Here is a 22,361-nt window from a genome sequence, read left to right as displayed (position 1 = left end):
TGCCTGTGCTGAACAAAATCACCTTGGGAGTGATGTCAGGAAAAAGCGCCAGCTAGTCATCCAGAGAAAACAGGGCCAACAATGCTCTCTCTGACTTCGGCTGCTGATGATCCAGGATTGGAAACGGCTGATCTCTAATCATTGAGCTGAGAAAAAATGTAGGTGTATCCTGATTTTAACAGTTTGTGTCCTAAAAGGCTGTGTCTATCCACAAGATGAATGTACAGTATTGACCAAACTGACAACTAACTCATTTCCCATTTAAGCCATGTCTTTTTTTCAGAGTGAAAGAGAGGTTCAGTGTACTTTCTAGCCCATGAAAAAATTAGGAATACACTTCTTTGCAGAATATCAGTCACCCAGTTTGCACAAGAGGTTTTGAATATAATTTTCCCATTTACCGTATTTTACGGACTATATCTATGAATGTCTATTTTTTTTTGCCTATTTTTATGCATAAGGCACAACGGATTATGCCATGTTTCCCTTTTAATGGGGGAGCTGGGGGAAGTGCCTAAGTAAACATAACTATAATTCTTAAAAAATATATATTTTCTTTAAAGTCAAATGAACGCTGGATGTTAATCTACACAGATGTATCACCTGAAAACTGTTTATTTGGGTGAGTAGAGCAATACTGTTTATTAACTGTATGCTTAGATTTCCAGTATTTTAGCGTGGTTAGAAGCAGCGCTAGCTGTGCTTAGCAGTGCTTAGCGCTAGTAAATGCTGCCTGACAGCACTACATTGAGGAACCTTGAGTGGTCCGGTAAGCCAGGGCGCTATCAGCTAGCAGTTTGTCCCATGTAGCTTGTTTTAACACGGTAAATGGGCACGCTACAGTCCGATATACTTACTTCTGAACGGCAAAAAAGCTACCACTGGGGGTAGCGGCTAAAGCTAATTCTGCTCCAGCTTAAAGAAACTTCACTGAAACTCCTGTATAGCGCAGCATATCAGCGGAGTGGTTTTAATCAGTGTGTTCTTTCTTTATCTCTCTCTCTCTCTCTCACCTGGTTCTCTGCGCTGCTGATAGAATGCTGGTCTACTGCTGCATCTCCCTCGATGCGCAGCTCAGGTTCAGGGTCTGCGATGGGGGCTTTGGGGTTGTCCTGACCTTCCTTCTCCTGCGCCCGCTCCGCATCGGACCCCTCTCCCTCTGAGCACTGGGAGCGGCGTTTCAGGAAGGAGGAGAAAAGGCGGGAGAGGCCACGCCCAGCCGAGGTGCGCTGCCGTGGTTTCAGCTGCTGTTCTTCCTCCGAACCCCCAGGAGGCAGCGGCGAGCCTGAGCCCCCGTCCTGCTGCGGCTCAGAAGGGCCAGGATCTGCAGCTCCAGGCTCCTCCTCTTCCTGCTGCTGCTCACGCACCTGCTTCTTCTGGACACTCTCCGCCTCGTCTGTGGTCATGGCAGCCACTGAGAACACAGGAGGAGCGAGCAGGATTATTACACTGAGATTAAGATGATCAGCAGCATTGTACTAAAAACACTATGATTTAGCATTACTACAATTAATACATCTTTATGAGTTGAGTTCACAGTACCACACAATACAGTGGGATCGGGGTGAAGAAGATACAGGTTATTAAAAACAAGGTACTTTCTTATAGACCAATTATAAATGTTTTGAGACATTTAGTCTTCTCTGTAGGTTTTACAGTTGCTAGAAAAAGTAAGTGAACCCTTTGAAACTTTATGAGGTTGTGTATAGGTGAGCCTTGCGATGACAAAAAAAGATTTCAGAGGATATTTCAGAACAATGTTTGCTTTCCACAAGCTTGGAAAGAGTTACTGCCAACATGGAACATGCATTATTCTGGTTTACAAACCTAATTTTGAACCATTTTGCTGCCCCAAAGTAGGTTTCGGAATCAGGAACATACGTTCGCAGCTGGAACCGAAGAATACAAGGTTATTCATCGTGAACCGTGAAGGCATCTGTGGGCGTGTCTGTTTGTACAGGAGCACCATCACTGTGCAACATCCTCTGTTGATGACGTAGGATGTGATGTTTTGATGGTTCCACTAAAGCTGGTAGAAACATGGGCTGGTTTACTGAAAAGCACCATGGTTCTTATAAGCCAGAACGGAACTGGTTCAAGAACCAGAGAAGAGTTCTTTTGGTGGAAAAGTGCTAAAGGTGATTTCAAAGATTCTAGAAATTCACCAGACTGCAGTAAGGCAAATAATCTACAAATGGAGACAATTTGGGACTTTGTGGCTACTTGGCCGGAAAATGGGCACCCAGTCAAAATGAACCCAAGAAAGTATATTAGATTGGTGTCATACAGTGCCAGTTCACATTTGTACTTTGTTACAAATAGACACTAAAGCCCTATGCAGACAGGATTAGTTTCTCAGGGGGTCCTGGGGTATTTTTCTCTTTTATGGGGGGTCCTCTGTGATTTTTTTTCCCGTCCAGAACGACCATGTACGTGTTTTTCTCAGACATCCTCTGAGAAAATAACAGGCTGAATTATCTACTGTTTTTCACTGAACTCTGTGGTCCTTGAGTAATTTTAGTTCTGCCCGGACGCACATGTCTGTGTTTCTTCACCTCGCGTTAAATAAAATAGCTATTTGTCCCCTGCTACGTAGCGTAATTACACTTTGGGCTCATGTTTCCACAGAGATTCTTGTAAACACAACAGCAAGTGGAAATGGAGGAGCTACTGAACGCGATGTCAAGTGACCGAGAAAGCCAAAAAACTCACTGGTCCTCCTGTTTTTTCAATTGCAGTCCGGATGCAAAAGTTTTAGCACTGAGTAGAAGTGTGAAATAATTTACACAGACGTTCCCCTGAGAAACTAATCCCGTCCAGACATGGCTTATGAAAGCCCAATGTTACGTTAACACTGGTGGCCCTGCCTTTTCTGAACGCAGATGCGATCTTTCAGCAGGACAATGCTTATCCACATACTGCTGCCATCTCAAAAGCTTGCCTTAAAGACAGATACTATGCCAATGCTAGTAGCTGCACCACCAGATCTATACCTAATTAAAAATGAGTGGGATGCCACTTGATGTGCCACAAAATCTGCATGATTGTTCAAGCAGCATGGGATAGCAGTACAATCAGACACTTGCTGCTGGGTGCAACTATTTTTGACGAGGAGTGTGATATTCATTAACATAGTTTGTGTTCAGCATGGTGCTGTTTTTAGATGCACACACAAACACACACACACACTCGCTTGCTTTTGTTACGTAATGCATCTACATTTAATTATTTCATTATCCAGTGGCACATCAGCTGTAACAGCTTGGAAGTGTGTAACCACCAGGTCTCTTACACTTACAATAATAAATGCATAATCGCCAATACTGCATTATGATTAGATGTCCTAATTAAGTCAGCAATAAGGCTTAATTTCAGGCATTAATTCTGAGGACAAAACAAAGAAACATACAAAGCCCAGGCTAGTCTCTGCCATAAACCCGCTGCGATCTGATGTGGGGTTGATGCTGCAGTTGGTCTGCAGGTTCAGGTTCAGCAACAGTATGTGCTGAAAGAATGAGGTCAGCTGACTACCTGAATATACTGAATATAGACCAGGTTATTCCATCAATGGATTTTTTCTTCTCTGATGGCACAGGCATATTCCAAGAAGACAACAGCAGGATTTATCAGGCTGGAATTGTGAAAGAGTGCTTTAGGCAGCATGAGATCATCATTTTCACACATGGGTTTTTCACCACAGAGTCCAGACCTTAACCTCATTGAGAATCTTTGGGATGTGCTGGAGAAGGATTTGTGCAGTGGTCAGACTCTACCATCATCAATGCTGCTGCAGGATCTTGGTGAAAAATGAATGCAACACTTGATTGAAATAAATCTTGTGACATTGCAGAAGCTTATCGAAACAATGCCATTGTAAATGTGCACCGCAATCAAAGCTAAAGGCAGTCCAACTATATATTAAGAGTGTTTTTTTTTGGTGGCAACTTTGTTTTTGACCAGGCAGTATAGGTCCATTGGTTACATTTATAAGACACTCCTGAGTTTACAGTAAGTGGTGCAATAATCGACTAAATTGACTGAAATAACAACTAGTCAACAAATCTGTTGCAACCTACCTGAATCAATTAGTTAGTGCACAACCACACGCGCTCACTAGGGACGATTCAGGACTCATGTGAACAACAAATTGAATCGAAAAAGTTTACCAGTATAAAAGTACAGTTTTTCAGCTGCTTTTTACTGTACTTTTTATAATATTAATCCCCTTAATCTCAACCCAGTAACTGTCTGTCACACTGTTAAAGTGTGTGGAAAAAATAGTATAGTTTGTAAACATAATTCCAAAAAGACAGGAAGAAAACTCTCTGGAATCTGTGGTGCGTGAGTTATGTTAGTGCGAGGTGTGGGACTGTATACTGGAGAAATCTTCAAGCAAGCAAACTTCAGAAACCCTCGACAATTAACATGTCAAGTTTAACAGAATAAAAGAAAAAAAAAAGAAAACAAGAGGGTGGCAACTGCTCCACACCACCACTACTTCACAAACAAAATGTGTCAAGATAAAAGTCCCTAAGATAAAAATAAACAGACTGTGCCAAAAAAAGAGTCATTAATGGAAACATACAAACAAGACCATGTCTAAATAAATGTCACTGAAAGAAATAAACAAACAGACCATGGGCCCTGTTGTACACCCTGAGCAAGGCGCGTTACGATGCTCCTTGCTATCTCACACCCCATCAACTGTCTATTTTTACACTTTTCACCGGGGCCGTTAAAACAATGTTGGAATTAAGGAATAAATCTACACTGATGGGGTGTGTATAGGTAACTTTTAAAAACACAGGTGCGCAACTGACTAAAATAAACCTCGACAACAGTCAGAGTCCATTCCTATAAGTGCTATACTGTGCGCACCCAGCGTGTGTACACCCCGGCTTGTTAAACACACACACACGCGCTTCAGAGAGCAAACCCGACTTTTAACTCAACAACACAGAATAAAGAATAAAATAACATTGATGTTCCCTTAAATGAGCTGCTGGTGTACCTACACAGCGTGAACACGCAGGTCAGTACGCTCAAAGCATAACACTGTTAAGATATGAACACGTCAGTAGTGCACCTGCCTCTTAAAGGGAATGCCAAGGAACATGCTGATTGTTTTATTTCACGTTACACCCCTAAAACACACACATGATTAATTAAGAGAATCAGTACATGCCTTTTGCACGTTTCAAGCTGTGCAAGGTGTATTTTTTGAACCCTCTCCATACCAGACACATCGACACGCCCCCTAAATACAGCTTCGTGATTCACATTTGATTAATGCGCTATAGATCACTAAAATAAGGCCCAGTCATTAATACAAAGCAGTGACACAAAATACTCTCAAACTGACACCTAAAATTACTGTCTCACATTTATGTCATGTTTTTCTTCTTTGCTGATGCAAACCAAACTGTGATCCAATCTAAACTTTTTTTTACTTTCATTTTACTTGTTACACCAGTAATCATGACTGTTTGGTATGCAAAACCAAACAGATATGAATAATGCTTTGGAATAAAGACATTAAAAATAAGCTTTAATAACAGATATGAATATAAGAATGACTTTAAATTAGTGTTTTTGCTTTTCTGAAAAATACAAAATAAAAGTATCTTTCTGTTTCCCACTTTAATGCTTCTAAATGGCTTAGAGCCCTACTGCGGAATGCAGAAAACGCATGGGAAAGTTTCCAGGCCATTGTTTTTGCTTGTTTTGGTATAACTAATGTGATTTGGGGGTTGGGTTATGAGGTAGGTCCTCCTGTTATCTAACAGAGAATAGCAGAACAAGGCAAGAGGGAATCTCTAGCTCTGATGAATTCAAAGGTTAAGTAGCATGAGCTTGTGTACAAAACTAATATTTCTAAAAAGGCATAAAGTTAAAAAGAACATCTCCTTATTATTTTAAGCAAGATTTGTTTTCTTTGACTGTTTTAAATTAATACAATCACAGTGTGTAAATGCATTTTGTATCCAACTAAAAATCTGTTATTAGGTTCAGAGAATTTAACTTATTCTCTTTGCAAAGGCATCTATTTCCCTGGAATTACTGGGCCATGCTACACAGCTTTGTTGAGGGCTTTTTGTTTTTTACACTTTTATATATCAACTTTAACTACACAGTCAAGAGCAAATTAAACTGTAGCAAAAAGCAGCTTTGTAATAATTATTTAAATTAAATTTTTTATTACTAAAGTACAAATTAAAAGGTCACAGAATAGTAGAACCGCATTTATATCTTCATACCATCTTATTACATTACTACAGCATAGTGTTACCAGGGTGGGGATTTGCTGTGTGTTCCTGTGTCCTGTGTGTTTACGTGGCTATCGTACCACTGAATTATAGTAAAACTGAGTAAAACTGAAAAATGAGCAAAGAAAAAGTTCACTTTATTTACAGACTGAGTCAACACTGTACATATGTTTAAGTCAATTAAATACATGTATAACAGTATTAAAAATACTAATTAAAGTATTAAAAAGGCTAATTAAAGTGTTTTTTTCTGTACTGTTGGGATCTGTAGCTAGCTTACATGCTAAGCTAGCATTTGCTTAGCTAGCCCAAATCGTGTCTATTTTTCCAACTAATTTTAAGCCACTAAAAAAATGAAGGGACAGTGTAAAAATGTCTGTAACTACTTAATAATTAATAAAATATTGAACTCATCCATTTAAAGCTTCACTCACATCTTGACTGCATAATTTTTAACCAACTTTTGTGGCGTACTTAAGTGTTTAAATACTTTGAAACTACACGTTTTGTAATTTCATATTTACCCATGGCTAAACTACAGTTATTGTTTTTATTGTTTTACTTATTAAGATGCAACCACACCTTCTCTAGCTAAGCAAACCTATAACATGATAATGCCAGTAAATCCTAATGTAGTTATATAACTAATCTTTTATAAAATCCTTATTTATTTACTTAAATCTATACTGGTAATGTACAGAAAATAAAATATTTTGTACAAATACACCACAGGCTCCACTTCTTACTGGAATAAAAATATGCATCATATTTACACACAAATTATATAATTACTTTTAAGCACTAATTGAGTTGGATAAAGCAATCCAATCATGACAGCCCTAAAGACAATAAACACAATAAAATGAGTCCATAGTAATGTCACCTGAATTGCCATTCACAAAAACACACACAGATGCACACATACAGAGTTACACAGAGTTACTGCCACTCAGCTCCCCCCTCCATTAGCATGAGAATACTGAAGGTTACTAATTACCACCTTCATTATGTGGGTCTCTGTGTTAGCCCAGCTTGTTCCTGGCTGGAGTGCAGAGGGCTGAATAGGAGGGGTCCGGGTAGAACTGCTGCTAATTACACTACAGAGGAGACGCGCCAGCTAGGACTGGGTGATATGGATCAAAAACTATATCTCAATATTTTTTTCTGAATTGCGATTTACAATATATATCTCAATATTTTTTTCATCCCATAAGGTAATATCAAAAAGATACTTTTGAGACAAAGCTACATGTTCCATAATTTTTTTATAATTCAGTGCCCTATCCTGTATATCAGAGTAGCCTCAACAACTGAAAGTCATTTAAAATTATACTAATTATAACCACACACACACACACACACACACACACACACACTAGAGTTAGAGTGAGTGTGTGCTCTAGAGCTGGGCGATATGGCCCAAAAAAAAAAAAATCTTCGATTTAAAAAAAAAAAAAAAAAAAATTCAGATTTTCGATTTAAATAGATTTTTTTCCCCTACTAAAATCTCCTAAAAGTCGCTAGAAGTCGCTAAATGACGTCATTGCCTAATTTGCATAATACATGTTTTTGAAGCTGTAAAGGATTAACATTGTGAGAGAGAAAAAAGTGAGTAAAAAACACTCTAAATGTGTTAGAAATGATACAAATGAACTTCAACAAATGAACAACTTCTGTTGCTTTTTTAAATAGGAAGTCACGTTTCAAAATAACTTTATTTTTTACGTAAAAGAGGCGGGGCTGCGCGCGGGAGAGAGGAGCGGGGCTAAGCTCAGGGGAGCATCGGTGGTGAAAATTAAACTCAGAGAAAATCGATTTTCATAAAAACACATCGTCCTTAACTGTAAATTCAAATTAATCGATTAAATCGATTAATTGCCCAGCTCTAGTCTGCTCTAAAAATCAGTGTTTAGTTCAGTGGTGATGCTTCAGAACATCAGACGTGCTGCTGTTTCGCTGAAAAGTCAGGTTCTGCCGTTACGGTGTGTTTTTATAGAGAACAGCGTCTGAATGAGCTTTGTATCTCTCCTCTGTGCGCGCCACACTTTATTTAGAACGCAGGCGATTGGGCTTTGAGTTTCCTGCACTGCAAAACCTCCGCCAATGGCTAGTAAAGTTCAAAATAAACCCCGTCGAGACAAACTAGTTCTTAATAGTGGACCAGGACCGCCTTTTACTAATACTCTACAAAATACCTTATTCTGCTGCTCATCTGACTCACGTTAGGTTTCTCTGTCGCCTGCTCTCTCTCTTGCTTCCTGATGCTGACTTTGGTGGGGGAGGGGTAGTGTGTTTAGTGAGGGAGGGAGGCGACAGAGGGGGCTAGGTGAGGCTATACAGAGAGACAACGGGAGAACTGACGGAGCTAACTGTAGCGCAGCGTAGTCTATATCGATATAAACAATATTGTCTCGTCTAATATCACATATGAAAATATATCGATATTTTTTAAATCTCGATATATCGCCCAGCCCTAGTGCCAGCCCACTTTAAACTTAAGATAAATCCTAACCTTAAGAAAAATGAACAAAATAAGGCACATACTGTGACGCTAGTAAGAAACAGGGATGTCATCATATTTTCCTTTTAATTCAGCAGGTCTCACCGCTGGGTGGTGGTGGGGTACATAAAACTTGTTTGTACTCATTATTATGTTTCATTTCTAAGTCAGTATGGAATATTTCACATATTGTTCATCCACATTTTTTCACAAACCAGCAGATTATGTTTGTGTGTTTTACGTAGGGCAGCACAATATTGGAATAATTATACATTGCAAATGTTCTTTTTTTTTTTGGCGATATACATCACAATATTAAAGAATGTCTATATTCTCAGTAGGGGTGTCACTATTTCGATATTTTATCGGAATCGATCAAAATTACGTCTTGGTCTCGAGACTCGAAGTCAAAAAGAGGATCGACAATCCCTCCCTCTAAGCTACGCAAGGCGCAGCACGATTTGTGACTACTCAAAGAGCAGCCCTTTCTCCAGAGAATGTGGACATTCTCATCTTCTTAAAGAAAAACTCTAAAATATAAAAATAACAGTTGTTTTGTCTAGCCTCAAATATGTTAATAGTTTTGGTACCTTAAGGAGCATCTTTCTCTCAGATAAAGTTAATAATATATCTTTATTAAAGAAAAAAACTGGTCATTCTCAGGGACCGAGTCTTATTTTTCATGTTTAACTGTTATAGTAGGATAGAGTTCAGTTTGTTAAGGCTCTAATTGTTCTATTATTTTTTACATGACTGTTCCTGTGTTTTTTTCATTATTTATTTTGTTATGTTGCACAATGCTGTTTTAATAGTGCACACTGCTGCTACCAAAAAAGCCACCAAATGGCATTACATATATATCTTAATTAAATTATTTAAATTTGACCATTAGTGCCTAATGTGGTGTATTACAGATCACTTGTATCACTTTGCATCACTTATATCAAGCTCACCTTTAGAAATAAGATATTGTAAATTTGATGAATCAAACCAATGACTGACCATAGACTAACCTAAAACTGGCATAGGCCTCTCTGCTGTAAAAAAAAAAAGAAAATCGAGAATCGAATCGAAACGTGACCCTAAAATCGGAAATAAATGTTCTAAAAGCTTTTAGATCCGTGTCCAGGCAAAGTTTTATCTAAACGTTATTTAACTAGAGCAGGTATGAAAGGTTGGGATATTTCACATGTCCACAAAGTCCTGATCTGAGTAACTTTAAATTGGTAATATGAATGTAGCGGTTGTGTATTTTTGGCCACATTGTGTTTATTAACATAATTTAATAATGTATCTGCAATCAAATTAGATTTATTATCCAGACCAGACTTTTGAAGAATATGTGTAAAGTGCTGTGTGAAGATAGTCCAATGAACAAATGTGTAACTGTGTGATATCATCCCCTCATGCCTGCGAAGTGGTCAGGAGAAAAAGAATGCTGATTACTTCTCCTGCCTGCCCCGAGGGAACAATATCACACAGTTAAGCATTCCTACACTGTACTGCCCTCACGCAGCACTTTACACATAATGCCCATACACATCCAGTAAATGACTCCAAATTTAGCACACCATTTTTAATATATCTCCTTCAGGCTCTGTGAGCTGGCTGCCTAGCCCAGTACCCAGGGCAGCGAACACACAAACTGTGAGGCCGAGCACAAACCTATCACTAGCTGGCACTCTGTGTATAACTTAGCCTGGCATTAAGCCAGCATGGCATGGACCAGCAGGCAGCGTAACACCACTGTCCAATCAAGATCACAGGAGTTTACAGCCTCTGTCAGGGCGCTAATATCCTGCCCACAGGCAATAGAAAAGCTGCCTCAATGTATTTGTGTCACCATGCATGGCAAATCTCTCCAGAACACACACACACACAGCTGTAAGAAAACCACACACAGATGATGCCATCTGGTTGCCAGTTCATTCTCAGTTACTCTCCACCTGCAGTTGGCCCCAACCACATCCCCACAGTCACATCTGTAAAGACTGTAAACACTGTTAACTTCGCTGTGCAGATGTACGTTTAGTATAAAGCACAATTATCATCATTCTGAGCATAAACTGAAGCAGACACTCAGGCCCAGACATTCATTCACCTCATTCTTTTATTTCCATCATTCAGGTTCTATTTGAAAAATAATTATTTTTGGGGATAGTTCTTGTTCTTTCTAATAAATCTAATAATTATTGATATCTTTTAATTTTATGAGCAATTCTTTATCACATTTTTTTTATTTCTGACATAAAAATTGAAATAAATTTTAAAGCAATAAAGTGGCCAAAATCAGACTTGAAAATGTTAGATTCACAGACCTGTGTCAGGTGACGTTAAAAAAAATTATTTGGGCCCCCTGACTTGAGCTGAAAAGGGCAGTTTTGTTCAGTTTTTCTTTATTTGAAGAGGTGCAAAAATAGTAAAACATACCATTTAGAACTATCAAATATGCAAACACATGCAAACTAGGGTTGGACAATACTGTAAAAAAATTATCGAAATATTCTTCAAATATTAGAGCGATCCTTGGTTAGATGTGGATTTTCAGTTCTTACATATCATCAGTTTTTTTTTTTTTTGTAAACAAACAGCACCATTTAAAGTGATGAATAAGCTATTTTTATTTATTTATTTTTTTTTTTTGCAAAATATGAAAATCGCTGCCACATAAAATAGTTCGTTACCAGTTTCCGACAGCTTCTATATGTAAAGATGTACAATATTGTTTATCCCTTTTTGAAAAAAATGGCATTTAAACAATAATTCCATTCCATTAAATTGATTAATTTGATTAACCTCCCAGCCCTAATGCACGATAAAACTTAATTTAGTAATTTATCTATTTTTTAAATAGCAAACAGCTCTTCTCAACCTTACAAACTGCTTATTATAAAATATTTATATTGGAAAAGGGACAAAAATAACCTTTTTTAATTTTTTCAGTTACTGAATAGTACAAAATATAAAAATCACTGCCACAGAAAATCATTCTTTACAGGTTTCTGGGCCAAACCACAAGCCTATCTACTGTTTCAGGCTTGAGAAATGCCCTCTTGCAGATTATATGTGTAAAGATATACAATCTCAATTGCCTTATTTAAAAAAAAATCTTAACAAAACAGTACTTCATAACTCAATTCACGAAATTAATTTGATTCTGGTATACACTAAGAGTTTCCAAATTATATATTTTTTTAATTTCTTAAAATATAAAAAAATATTTGTGGCTTTACATTAATTTACATTTTCACTCCATTTTCTCTGGTATTGTGTGATAAAACAGACAAATGCAAGTCCATTATAGAGTCGTAGTTTTTAGTCTTTAGTGTGACATTTAGTGTGTCAGTAGGTGTATATATAAAAATAGTCGCACTGTGTTTCTCTCTGTCTCTGTAGCGCACACACACACAAACACACACACAAACACACACACAAACCAGATGATGTGTGCAGTGTATTTCTTCTTGGCATTAACATCCTGAACTTTACCCTTTGACCTGAGCCAGTTCTAGCTAATCAATAGCAACTCAAAGCCTGACACCAGGTCCCTTCAGATGTCTGTCTTTATGGCCTGCTCCTCCAGGGGGTTTACCAGCACACAATACAATGTAGGTTACAATGTAATTAATCACAAATTCACAATTCTATCCAATGCCATTCTTGTATTCTGTTAATACTTCCTTTAATGAGCATTTGTGTTTTTTTAGAGATGAAAAACAAAGAAGTTTTATGTTAAACCACAATGAATGAATGTATGGATGGATTCTTTATCCTAAAGGAAAAGTAGGCATCTAGAAGCTTCAAACAAACCAATTAGATAAATAATATTACTACTGTTTTACAGTATCATTAAATCACAGTTTGTTGCAGTGGTTTGAAAAACAGCAAATCAGATGAAAAACAAACATTTTTAGAGATTTTAAAAGGGCCAAGTCTGAGGTTTTTAGTTTAAAAATAGCTTGTTCATGATGTAATGTGAAGGTTTTTGTTTTAAATCAAAACTATTTAAATTGAATCTACTAGAGCTTTTTAACAGCATTAGTGTGAAGCTATGTCTCCAAAAACAGCTGAGTCAGCACCATCTGAAATCACACCATTTTCCCTACGCAGTGCACTTATATTAAATGGGACATATTATACCTCTGTTTACACAAGTTAGAATAGATCTGAGTAGGTATGGGTTACACAAAACATGTTCATGAAGTTTTTATTACAGAATCACTCTCACAGCTCTGTTCTTGCTAGTTTCAGTCCATTTTGTAAAAAATAAGCTGTTACTGGTCACGCCATTTACTTCTAAGCATTTACCACATGTTAGAGTTAGCTTGTGTAAATGGCAAAACATGAACAAACCAACAAAATTTATTATTTAAGAGTACTTAAATCTCCCTCATCTGATGACTTTCCACGGACAGTAGGTACAGATCCCTCCGTCAGACAAAGTGTACTGTCTGAGGTTCTCAACCAGCAGAACAAAATTGTGTTTCTTCAACTGATCCTGTGGGTGGGGCTCTGGTGGGGGTTGACGGGTGAGCAGTGGTGTCAGGGTGGATCTATGCAGGTTACTTATTGTGATGTCACAGTAAGGGAGTCATCCAAACAGTGCATAGAAGCATACGATTCCTGACACCAAACTCTTTAACTCAAACAAAACGGATGAATGGATATTTTTTCAGAAAGCATGTAAAAGTTCACAAAGAAGGTGATTTTTGCATAATATGTTTCAACAAATACAAACAGTCCCACAAGTACACAAAGAAAAGGGAATGATTTGTGACATGGTTTTTTTTTTTCCAGAGATAAAATTTTAGGAGTGATTCTATTCGTAAGTTGCAGAATTTGGATGTTAATATGCATGTTACCTTCACAAAATCAGTCTAAAACTAAACCCTGCAGGCCAATCTTGCTTTTTGGTAACCTATGGTTTACTTGCTTACAGGGGGAATAGGTTTTTCTTTGTAAAAGCTGCTCCCAAATTGCTCAGGTAATTTGTTATTTGGCAGGGTCTACCATTGTGTCTTCATGACATGTTCCTGAGACGATAGCAGTGTGTGGACGAGCGTTGTCCTCTTAAAACTGAATTGCATTGAAATGTTCATTCAGAAAAAAGTCACTGATGGCCACTGATTGCATTATTAACCTAATATTACCCTGACCACAGTGCCTCGACGTGACTGATGGTTCACCATATATTAGATCAGATTTAACCCCGCCCCCGGTATTGAAACTTGTGCCCTAAAATCTTTCAGAATTTCTTCATAAATTTATACATAAATAATCATGTAAATGAGGAGTGTATGTAAACTTCTGAACAAAACTGTTCCTCTTTTGGCTTCGTTTTGTTTTTTTCAAGCGTCCAAAAATATTCAGTGTGGGTTCGTGTTTCGTGAGAGAAGCATTTCCACGCATGGAAGGGTACAGGACAGCTTATCTGCTTAGCAAGCAGGACCATGGCAAAGAGGTGGGAGGGGTGAGGGGGAATGGTGCCCTGAGCTGCTATAGAAACGTTTTGAAGGCAACATATTAAGGCTTACGTAAGACATCCAATACACAATAAAACACCAATGATGGCACAAATATTATTTTACATTAAAATCAATTCTAACTTGCTGGCCACTACTATGGAATCCACCTCCCCATTTTAATACTGTTGGCTAAAACCTGCAGTGAACAGCCTTTAGAAGCTGGAGACCTTAAAAGATGGAGTGTAACATGAAGTCTGCACACAGGAGCTTCATGACTTCAAGGTGTGCACTGTTCCGATTCCTTATCTTCAACTCACTACACATCATTACGTATTTGATAATATAATAGCATAACAATCCAATTACACCTGTTTAAACAGAAATTATAACATCTGGTTATTAAGAAAAAAATAATTACATTAACATTATATAAAACTATCATCCACTTTTCAATCATGTGGCAAAATGAATGTACATTGGCAAAATCAATAAAAACCTGAGACAAAAAGGTGTTCATATTCTGTAATTTTTTTTATTTAAAAAAATATATATTCTTAGTGTGTCTGTAGTTTTATGTTTAGACAAAACCCCAACACTGCATTAAACATAAGAATCTCATATCAACTGTAAAGCAGGGTCATGGTTAGTTTGCCATTTTTAAGAATGAGGTCAGCTGACTACCTCAATATATTGAATGACCAAGATATTCATTCCATCAATGGAATGGTCATATTCCAAAATGACACTGGCAGGATTCATGGGGCTGGAATTATGAAAGAGTGGTTCAGCATGAGATCATCATTTTCACACATGGATTGTTCCAACCAAATATTAGTGACCTTTTTTTGGTGGCATTTTTTTTTGGGGCCAGGCAGTTTAGCTCATGAACTCAAGCTTAACCTTAGGTGGAACATGCAGCAGAATAATGACCTTAAGCACACTAGCAAATCCAGAAAGATATGGCCAAAACATGAAATTAAAATTTAGAATGCAACAAACAAGCAAAAAAAAAAAAAAAACAGCCACCCATCACAACAGCAGAGATGAATCAAAAATGAGCCAATTGTCATTTAGCACATTTCATGATTGATTTCCAGTTACAGCTATATATGGTTTAGAAGTTTAGCTTAAAATAATAATTATTTAAGTTTAGTTATTGCTGATTATGGGGATCACAACAGTTATGGAAAGCAAGATTCACATATGTTTACTGACAAATATAATGAATACAAGGTAGCATTCTACAATAGTACAATGTAAAAATTAAAATATTGTGTGCAATATTGTTAGGTATTAACTAGGTTCTCTTGATTTAGTTTACGATGACAAAATGATTTTTAAGGCAGATTTAGGAAGAACCAATGCCACAATAACAATTTTTGTGGACGATATAATGTCTAGTGATGCATCAAAGTGCAATTTGAGACCGGTGCCAATATCTGATATTACACATGTACATCTCTGCCGATTCAGTCACTGATATACACATTTATAACTTAGAAACATAAGACGAACTGGCATAAATTTAAATAAATGTAGCATTTATATACCTCACATTTTAGCTTTGAACCATCTGAATGCAAACAATATAATAAAAGGTGTTACTGGATTTAAAAGTAGTGCAGACAGTGTTGGCCCACTGTAGTGGCACAACCAGCATCACTTAGTTATTTTCCAATATACAATACATAAATCAGCAAGTATTGGTCTGAATTCTAGACATTGTCTGGATGCCAGTGATAAAAAAACACATTTATTGGTATCACTGTGCATCACTAATAAAATCCGAGAAAAATTGCAAATAACAATATTATTGTTCTTTTGATTAAATTATCCGACAACAATTAAATGAGTAGTATGCTGGCATAATAATGTAAATACAATAATTCAAAGAGTAAAGTTGGAACAAATTAATATCTGGGAGTATGCCTGTCAAAAGTTTGCAGAATATTTTTTTTAAATAATGTTTTTTCATTTTGCTAAAGTATAATTCTTATATACGATAAACAAACATGAGACTAAACACAATGAGCAATACAGAGGTCAGCAGCAATGACTGACCTTTCGCCCATATATTGTATGAGTTATGATGTAAGTCAATAACATGTTTATGACATGTTCTGACAGGCCTAGGGATAGATGATTTGGACAAAATTTATTAAATTAAGACAATATCTTTCTTGCTTTTAATATTATAATACAGTTTAATTCCAATATGAGAATTAATAATTTAATAAGCCACAGAAAAAAAAAGAAAATAAGACTAAAACGTAAAACGTGAGAAAAATAATTTGCCATTTTACATAATGCACCCAGTTATGAATGTCAGTCAGTCACTGTAGTACATGTTAAAAAATCAAGTTATCATTACTGAAACATTTTCTATTACAATAAATAGACTGAAACTGAATTACATTAAGTCTTTGGCTTGCATGATTTTGTCCAGAGTATTATATTATATTCTTCTATTATATTCTTAGCTTTAAAAGTCACACATACACTTCATCAATACTGGCTGTGAGCAATGCTTGCTTACCTCTGCCCAACATCTCTACTTCAGTGTGTAATACTGCAGGCCTGGATCACCTGTGTGCATTTAACCACCTCGTCACCTCATCACCCTGCACTACAGCCACCCACACACCACACCATCACCATGCTCACACTAGTACAGAAACACGGGGAGGTATAAGTGTATGAGTGTATGAGTGCAGCATGTGTAAAGCGAGGGGAGAATAAACAGAGTGGACAGGGTGCGAGTGCTCTGAGGTTTGTAACTGGATGCAGAAAGTGAGCTTAAAGCTGGAAAGCGGCTTTAAAATTAATCGGTGCTGTGTGGGATTAGAGAGCAGCACTCTCTCTCTCTCTCTCTCTCTCTCTCTTTCACCCTCTCTCTCTCTCCCTCTCGTGTGGATGTGCTGATGTAGGTAGAGGGTAAACAGCTCTGTATCTGCCCCTCAGCCACACCATTGTCTTTTCGTCTTCTTGGCGTCTTTTTGAGTGTTTCTTTTGCTTTGCTTATGTCTCTCTCTCACTTTCTCTCTCATCTTAGCTCAATAGCCTGGGCTCATGGACAGAGAACAGAGGAAGAGAGGAAGATGACCCAGAAAAGTCAAGCCCGACCTAAATATGGAGAAACTTTAGACTGCATCCAAAACATACAGATAGGTTTAAAAACAGACAAAGACAAGCATGACTGTTCCACAGAAAATTAGTTGCGTGAAAGAAAATTGATGGCAAGTTACAGTATCTTTTCCAAATTCCCCTAGTCCCAACTTAATATAGAAGGGCTGTAAGAGAAATCTTTTTTTTTATCAGTCATGATATGAGATTTCCAGATAAACATATCAACAGAGGGACTGCTGGTCACACTGCTGACTGAGCTCATGTGACAAAACAAGACTGGATGCAGAGCGAGGCAGAGTGTGGTAAAACTTTCAAGGACGCTTACTTTAACGTACACACCTATAGCATATCATTATGAAAATATAACAACATGGAAGGTTTAATGGGTAATCTATTGTAACAGAAATTATTGCAATAAACAATATTATTGTCATTTTAAGACAAGGGGAGTTATTAAAGCATTGGTCATTGACTGCATGACTGGCTAAAATACTGTTATACATATTTATTGTATGATAAGTCAATGTAATTACAATGACCGGTCTAGAGATCTTTTATTTCAATCTCATATATAGATTTTGATCGGATGCATGGTTTCCACCCATGTAAATACATTTTAAAAAGGTTTTGGCAAGTTGATACACACTTGTAACACCCAACCAATCACATTAGATACTACAGCAACAATATGCAAACAATCTGTAACGATTGCTCACATGTACTGTGTTACTGCACATGCATGCTGGTCTGTAACTCTCTGTGAGGGACGGAGAGCTTGCTGTAGCATAGCCTCTAAACGGATGTGCCTATCCTAAATTATCCGGACAATAATAGTGAAATGTGCTGGTGACATTATGCCATTAAATCACCTCTTTACACAGCATGAAGCGTGTTCATGTGTGTGTGTGCCTATACAGAATCCAGGGATAAGTGTTTTTGTCTCTCCCAGCTCCTCCTCCATCTTTTTTTCACCATTACATCAACACCTGTCACCTTGCAACAGTGTAGCACTTACTGTATATATATATATAATATATATATATATATATTAGGGGTGGGAATCGATTACTATCTCACGATTCGATTCGATTCCGATTTTGGGGGCCACGATTCGATTCAAAATCGATTTTTGATTCAAAACGATTTGAATTATAAAAATTTCTGCTTCTGGCTTATGAATCTTATTGAAAAAAAAACCCTCCATAATATACACTGGTCCTGGAGCAAGTAATGTGTTACAAAAACAATAAAATGTGCAGGAATGTGGGTCCTCAGTGACAGAGGAATCACTGGGATATCACAATGACGTTAATGAACAATAAATAAATAATAAATAACACTGCTTTATTACCAGGCTACTAGCGGTGGTGTGTAGGTGACGCTGCTGGGCTGATGTGATGATAGCAGTGGAGCGCTAAAGTTCAGGAGCAGCTGCTGATTAACTAGTTAATTTAAGGTGGTTGTATTTCTTCAGAAAGGGGGCAGGAGGTGGAGAAATTAATTCATATTGTCCATTCCTTAATTCCTCTGTGATGAGGAGCTGAAATTAGCTCTGATTAGCTTATTGTTATTTTTCCGTTCCGCCTTAAATGCTGCAGCCCGCTGCCACCTGTAGCGTTATTTAAGGTGGAACTGGAAAGTTAGCTAGTTAGCTAGCTAACAGTTACTGAAACTAACTACTAGCGATCTTTTTTATGCTTGTTATGAAGCATTCTGCCATAAAACATTGAAACTACACGTTAATCTAAGGTAATATAGTGCTTGTTCTGCCATCTTACCGGTGATTCTCAAACACCTACGCTCTGTGTGTGTCTGGAAGATCTCCAAAGGGACAAGCGCTATCCCCAGGGTTGCCAGGTCCAACAAAAATACCCAGCCCAAAATCAGTCTAAAACCCGCCCCTCAGAATCGATTTTGGGACATTTTAAATCGATTCTGAATCGTAGTAAATGAGAATCAAGATTCTTATGTGAATCGATTTTTTGGCACACCTCTAATATATATATATATATATATATATATATATATATATATATATATATATATATATATAATATATATATAATATAATATAATATAATATAATATAATATAATATAATATAATATATATATATATATGTGTGTAATAGGTACCGCTTAATGAAATAGTGTACAGTTTACTCAGTATAGAATAGAGTTTACTCATTATGCTCTCGTCTAGAAGGATCTTGAATACAAAAACTAGACCAGAGACATCTGTCTAACCGGGTTATCTGGTGACATACACACATATTTACACACAACCTCACTTTCACTTTTTTCTCTCTCTCTAAAAAATTTGATTGTCGACCAATTTGTAACATTACTGCGTTACACAAAGTGCTAGGGACAATAATTCAATGGGACACTCAGCGTGGTCTGTCTCTCCAAAAGTGCCCAAAAAAAAAACAGATTACAAATTTACTCAGTTAATAAAATTAAAAATAGTACTTTCCACAATTAAACCACATCTGGACATTAAATGGCTTTTAAATCTCATGTTCAGCTGTTTCTATCGTTTTTCGAGATGAAGGACATTTCAAACAATTGTTGACTACTTTACAAAGACCCTGAATTGAAGTTTGAAGTTAGGACTTTCCTGGTGTCACTTTAGGCTACAACAGCTTGCCCTAGCAGTGTGACCCAGAAAACTTACTCCAAAGGTCACACAGCTGTGTCTCAGCTAATACAGGAATAAACAAAAGAACAGATGCTGTATAGACTGAGCAGCATGCTCAAAGGGTTATAGCTACTGTAGATAGTTTATCACTGAACTTCACAGAGAAATAAGCTAGAGAGCCACCACAACATTAGAAATCCATTCATTCATTCTTTTGTCTATTGTAAAACGTGGAAACCAAAACTAGAACAGAATATAATAAAGAAACAAAAATGAAGTCCTAAATATACCTCTACACACATATCTAGTTAAGCTACCTAGCTCGGGTGTGTGAGGGGCTTTTGTGTGAATGTGAGAAAATTAGCTTAGCTTAGGTAAGTTACCATAAACTCTGAACAAGAAGAGAAGCAGAAATAGAGAATACAGAGAGAGGTGCTTCGTTAAGGTGGTCTGAAATAAACAAGTGGAGAGCATCGAGTTGTTCACTTGAACCAGTGCAGGTTTAACACCTTTCTCTACAAGTAAATATTAGCTAAACCTGCAAGGAATTATCCATATATAGCTTTATAAACAGCTCTGGAAAAAAATAAGAGATAACTTCTGTTTCTGAATCAATTTCTCTGTTTATAGGCAAGTTATACGTTTAAGTAAAATGATCATTGTTGTGTTATTCTATAAACTACAACATGTCTCCCAAATTCCAAATAAAAATATTGTAATACAGAGCAGTTATCTGCAGAAAATGAGGATTGGCTGAAATAACAAAAAAGATGCAGAGCTTTCAGACCTCAAATAATGTAAATAAAAAAAATATATATATATAAATAAATAATATTCATAAAGTTTTAGGAGTTCTGAAATCAATATTTGGTGGAATAACCCTGATTTTTAATCACAGGTTTCATGCATCTTGGCATGTTCTCCTCCACCAGTCTTACACACTGCTTTTGGATAACTTTATGCCACACCAGGTGCAAAAACGTAAGCAGTTCAGTTTGGTTTGATGGCTTGTGATCATCCATCTTCCTCTTGATTACATTCCAGAGGTTTTCTATTTGGTAAAATCAAAGAAACTCGTCATTTTTTAAGTGGTCTCTTATTTTTTCCAGAGCTGTATCTAAGTTACCTAGCTCTCGGGTGTGTGAGGGGCTTTGTGTGAATGTGAGTAAGCTAGCTTAGCTTAGCTACCACAAACCCCGAAGAAGAAGAGAAGAAGAAATAGAGAAATATGGAGAGAGACGCTTCGTTCATCTTAGCTTTATATAAAGCTCTGGAAAAAAAATTAATAGACCACTTCAGTTTCTGAACCAGTTTCTCTGGATTTGCTATTTATAGGTATATGTTTGTGCACAAGTGAACACTTGTTTTATTCTATAAACTATGGACAACATTTCACCCAGATGTCATGTAACAGTTACTAGCATACAACTCGTGCATCACTCTATTATCGGTCAGTTCAATCAAAACATTGGAAATGTAGCTTAGTTACGCTTACTGTAAATAAACGGAAGCGCTTTACTCGACAAGCGATTCTCCCTATATAATTATACTAACATAAGCAACAACTAAAATATTTTTTAATATAACCTAGCGTTAAATAAGCTGTGCTTTTCAAACCAGTGGATGAAACCCTGAAATATGCTGAATATAATAATAATAAATCTCTGCACTACAGCTACATCACCATTGTTTGTTTGAAACAAAACAATAGCTAACCTAACTAGGTTTTTAAACACAGAGTTAAATCACAGCCAAGCCCAGCTTCGCATAGCCTGTTTGTTTTTTGTGTTCTGAGAGATTCAGCATCCCTGTGTTTTCTCCCCGTATCGGGGAAAGAAGAGCAGGTGCGTGACCGCCGTGTCTGAAAATGGCGCCGAATGTGAAAAAAAATGTCAACAGATTTCCCCGCTCGCCCCGCATCACACAATACACACAGCCCAGCCGCGCGCGCCCGGACTTACCGTTCTCTCTAATTCATCAATATGGATAAATCTCCGCAGAAACGATTTAGACCAGCCTCTCCTTTTACCTGGACTCAGATTATCAGACCCATGTGTGAAATTATAGAGCCTTTTTTTTTAAACGCTGTTTAGGTTCTAGTAGAAACGGTGGGGAGGGGGCGACGTATGCAGCGAGGTAAAGCGTATTTATAGAAGCGACCAATCAGAGACGAGCACAAGCGGGAACCGTCCAATCACAGTTGCGGACACAAAGCTCGCTGCCTAGTACTAGGCTGCAGCAGCAGCAGCAGCATCGTAACCAGGGACAACCCAGCAGACAGCGCATTTACAGCCATATGTTTCACAACCTTCAGTATTATTATTATTATGAGTTTTATAGCATTTATTTTACTCAATTTCACAA

The 22,361-nt window shown here is 37.3% G+C and overlaps 1 protein-coding gene across 16 annotated transcripts in view; it reads right to left on the bottom strand.

The window, feature by feature from the left end:
* The window catches only part of epb41a (erythrocyte membrane protein band 4.1a), an 82,523-nt gene extending 60,391 nt beyond the window's left edge, over window positions 1–22,132 (bottom strand). For 12 of the 16 annotated variants that reach the window (XM_049476178.1, XM_049476173.1, XM_049476179.1 and 9 more), the window contains exon 1: window positions 1,014–1,396. Coding sequence is in view for 4 of the 16 variants with exons in the window: in XM_007253025.4 (XP_007253087.3) it covers window positions 1,014–1,414; window positions 16,768–16,780 (414 nt within the window). In the remaining 12 variants the exon portion in view is untranslated. Of the gene's footprint in view, window positions 1–1,013; window positions 1,415–16,767; window positions 16,796–21,958 lie in introns of those variants that run through there. The other 4 variants (XM_007253025.4, XM_049476177.1, XM_022682968.2 and 1 more) reach the window with 2 other exon arrangements.
* Window positions 22,133–22,361: the final 229 nt, after the last annotated feature.

This window comes from Astyanax mexicanus, chromosome 3 (genome assembly GCF_023375975.1).
Source record: "Astyanax mexicanus isolate ESR-SI-001 chromosome 3, AstMex3_surface, whole genome shotgun sequence".
Lineage (NCBI taxonomy): Eukaryota > Metazoa > Chordata > Actinopteri > Characiformes > Acestrorhamphidae > Astyanax > Astyanax mexicanus.
This window is presented reverse-complemented; position numbering and strand designations above follow the sequence as displayed.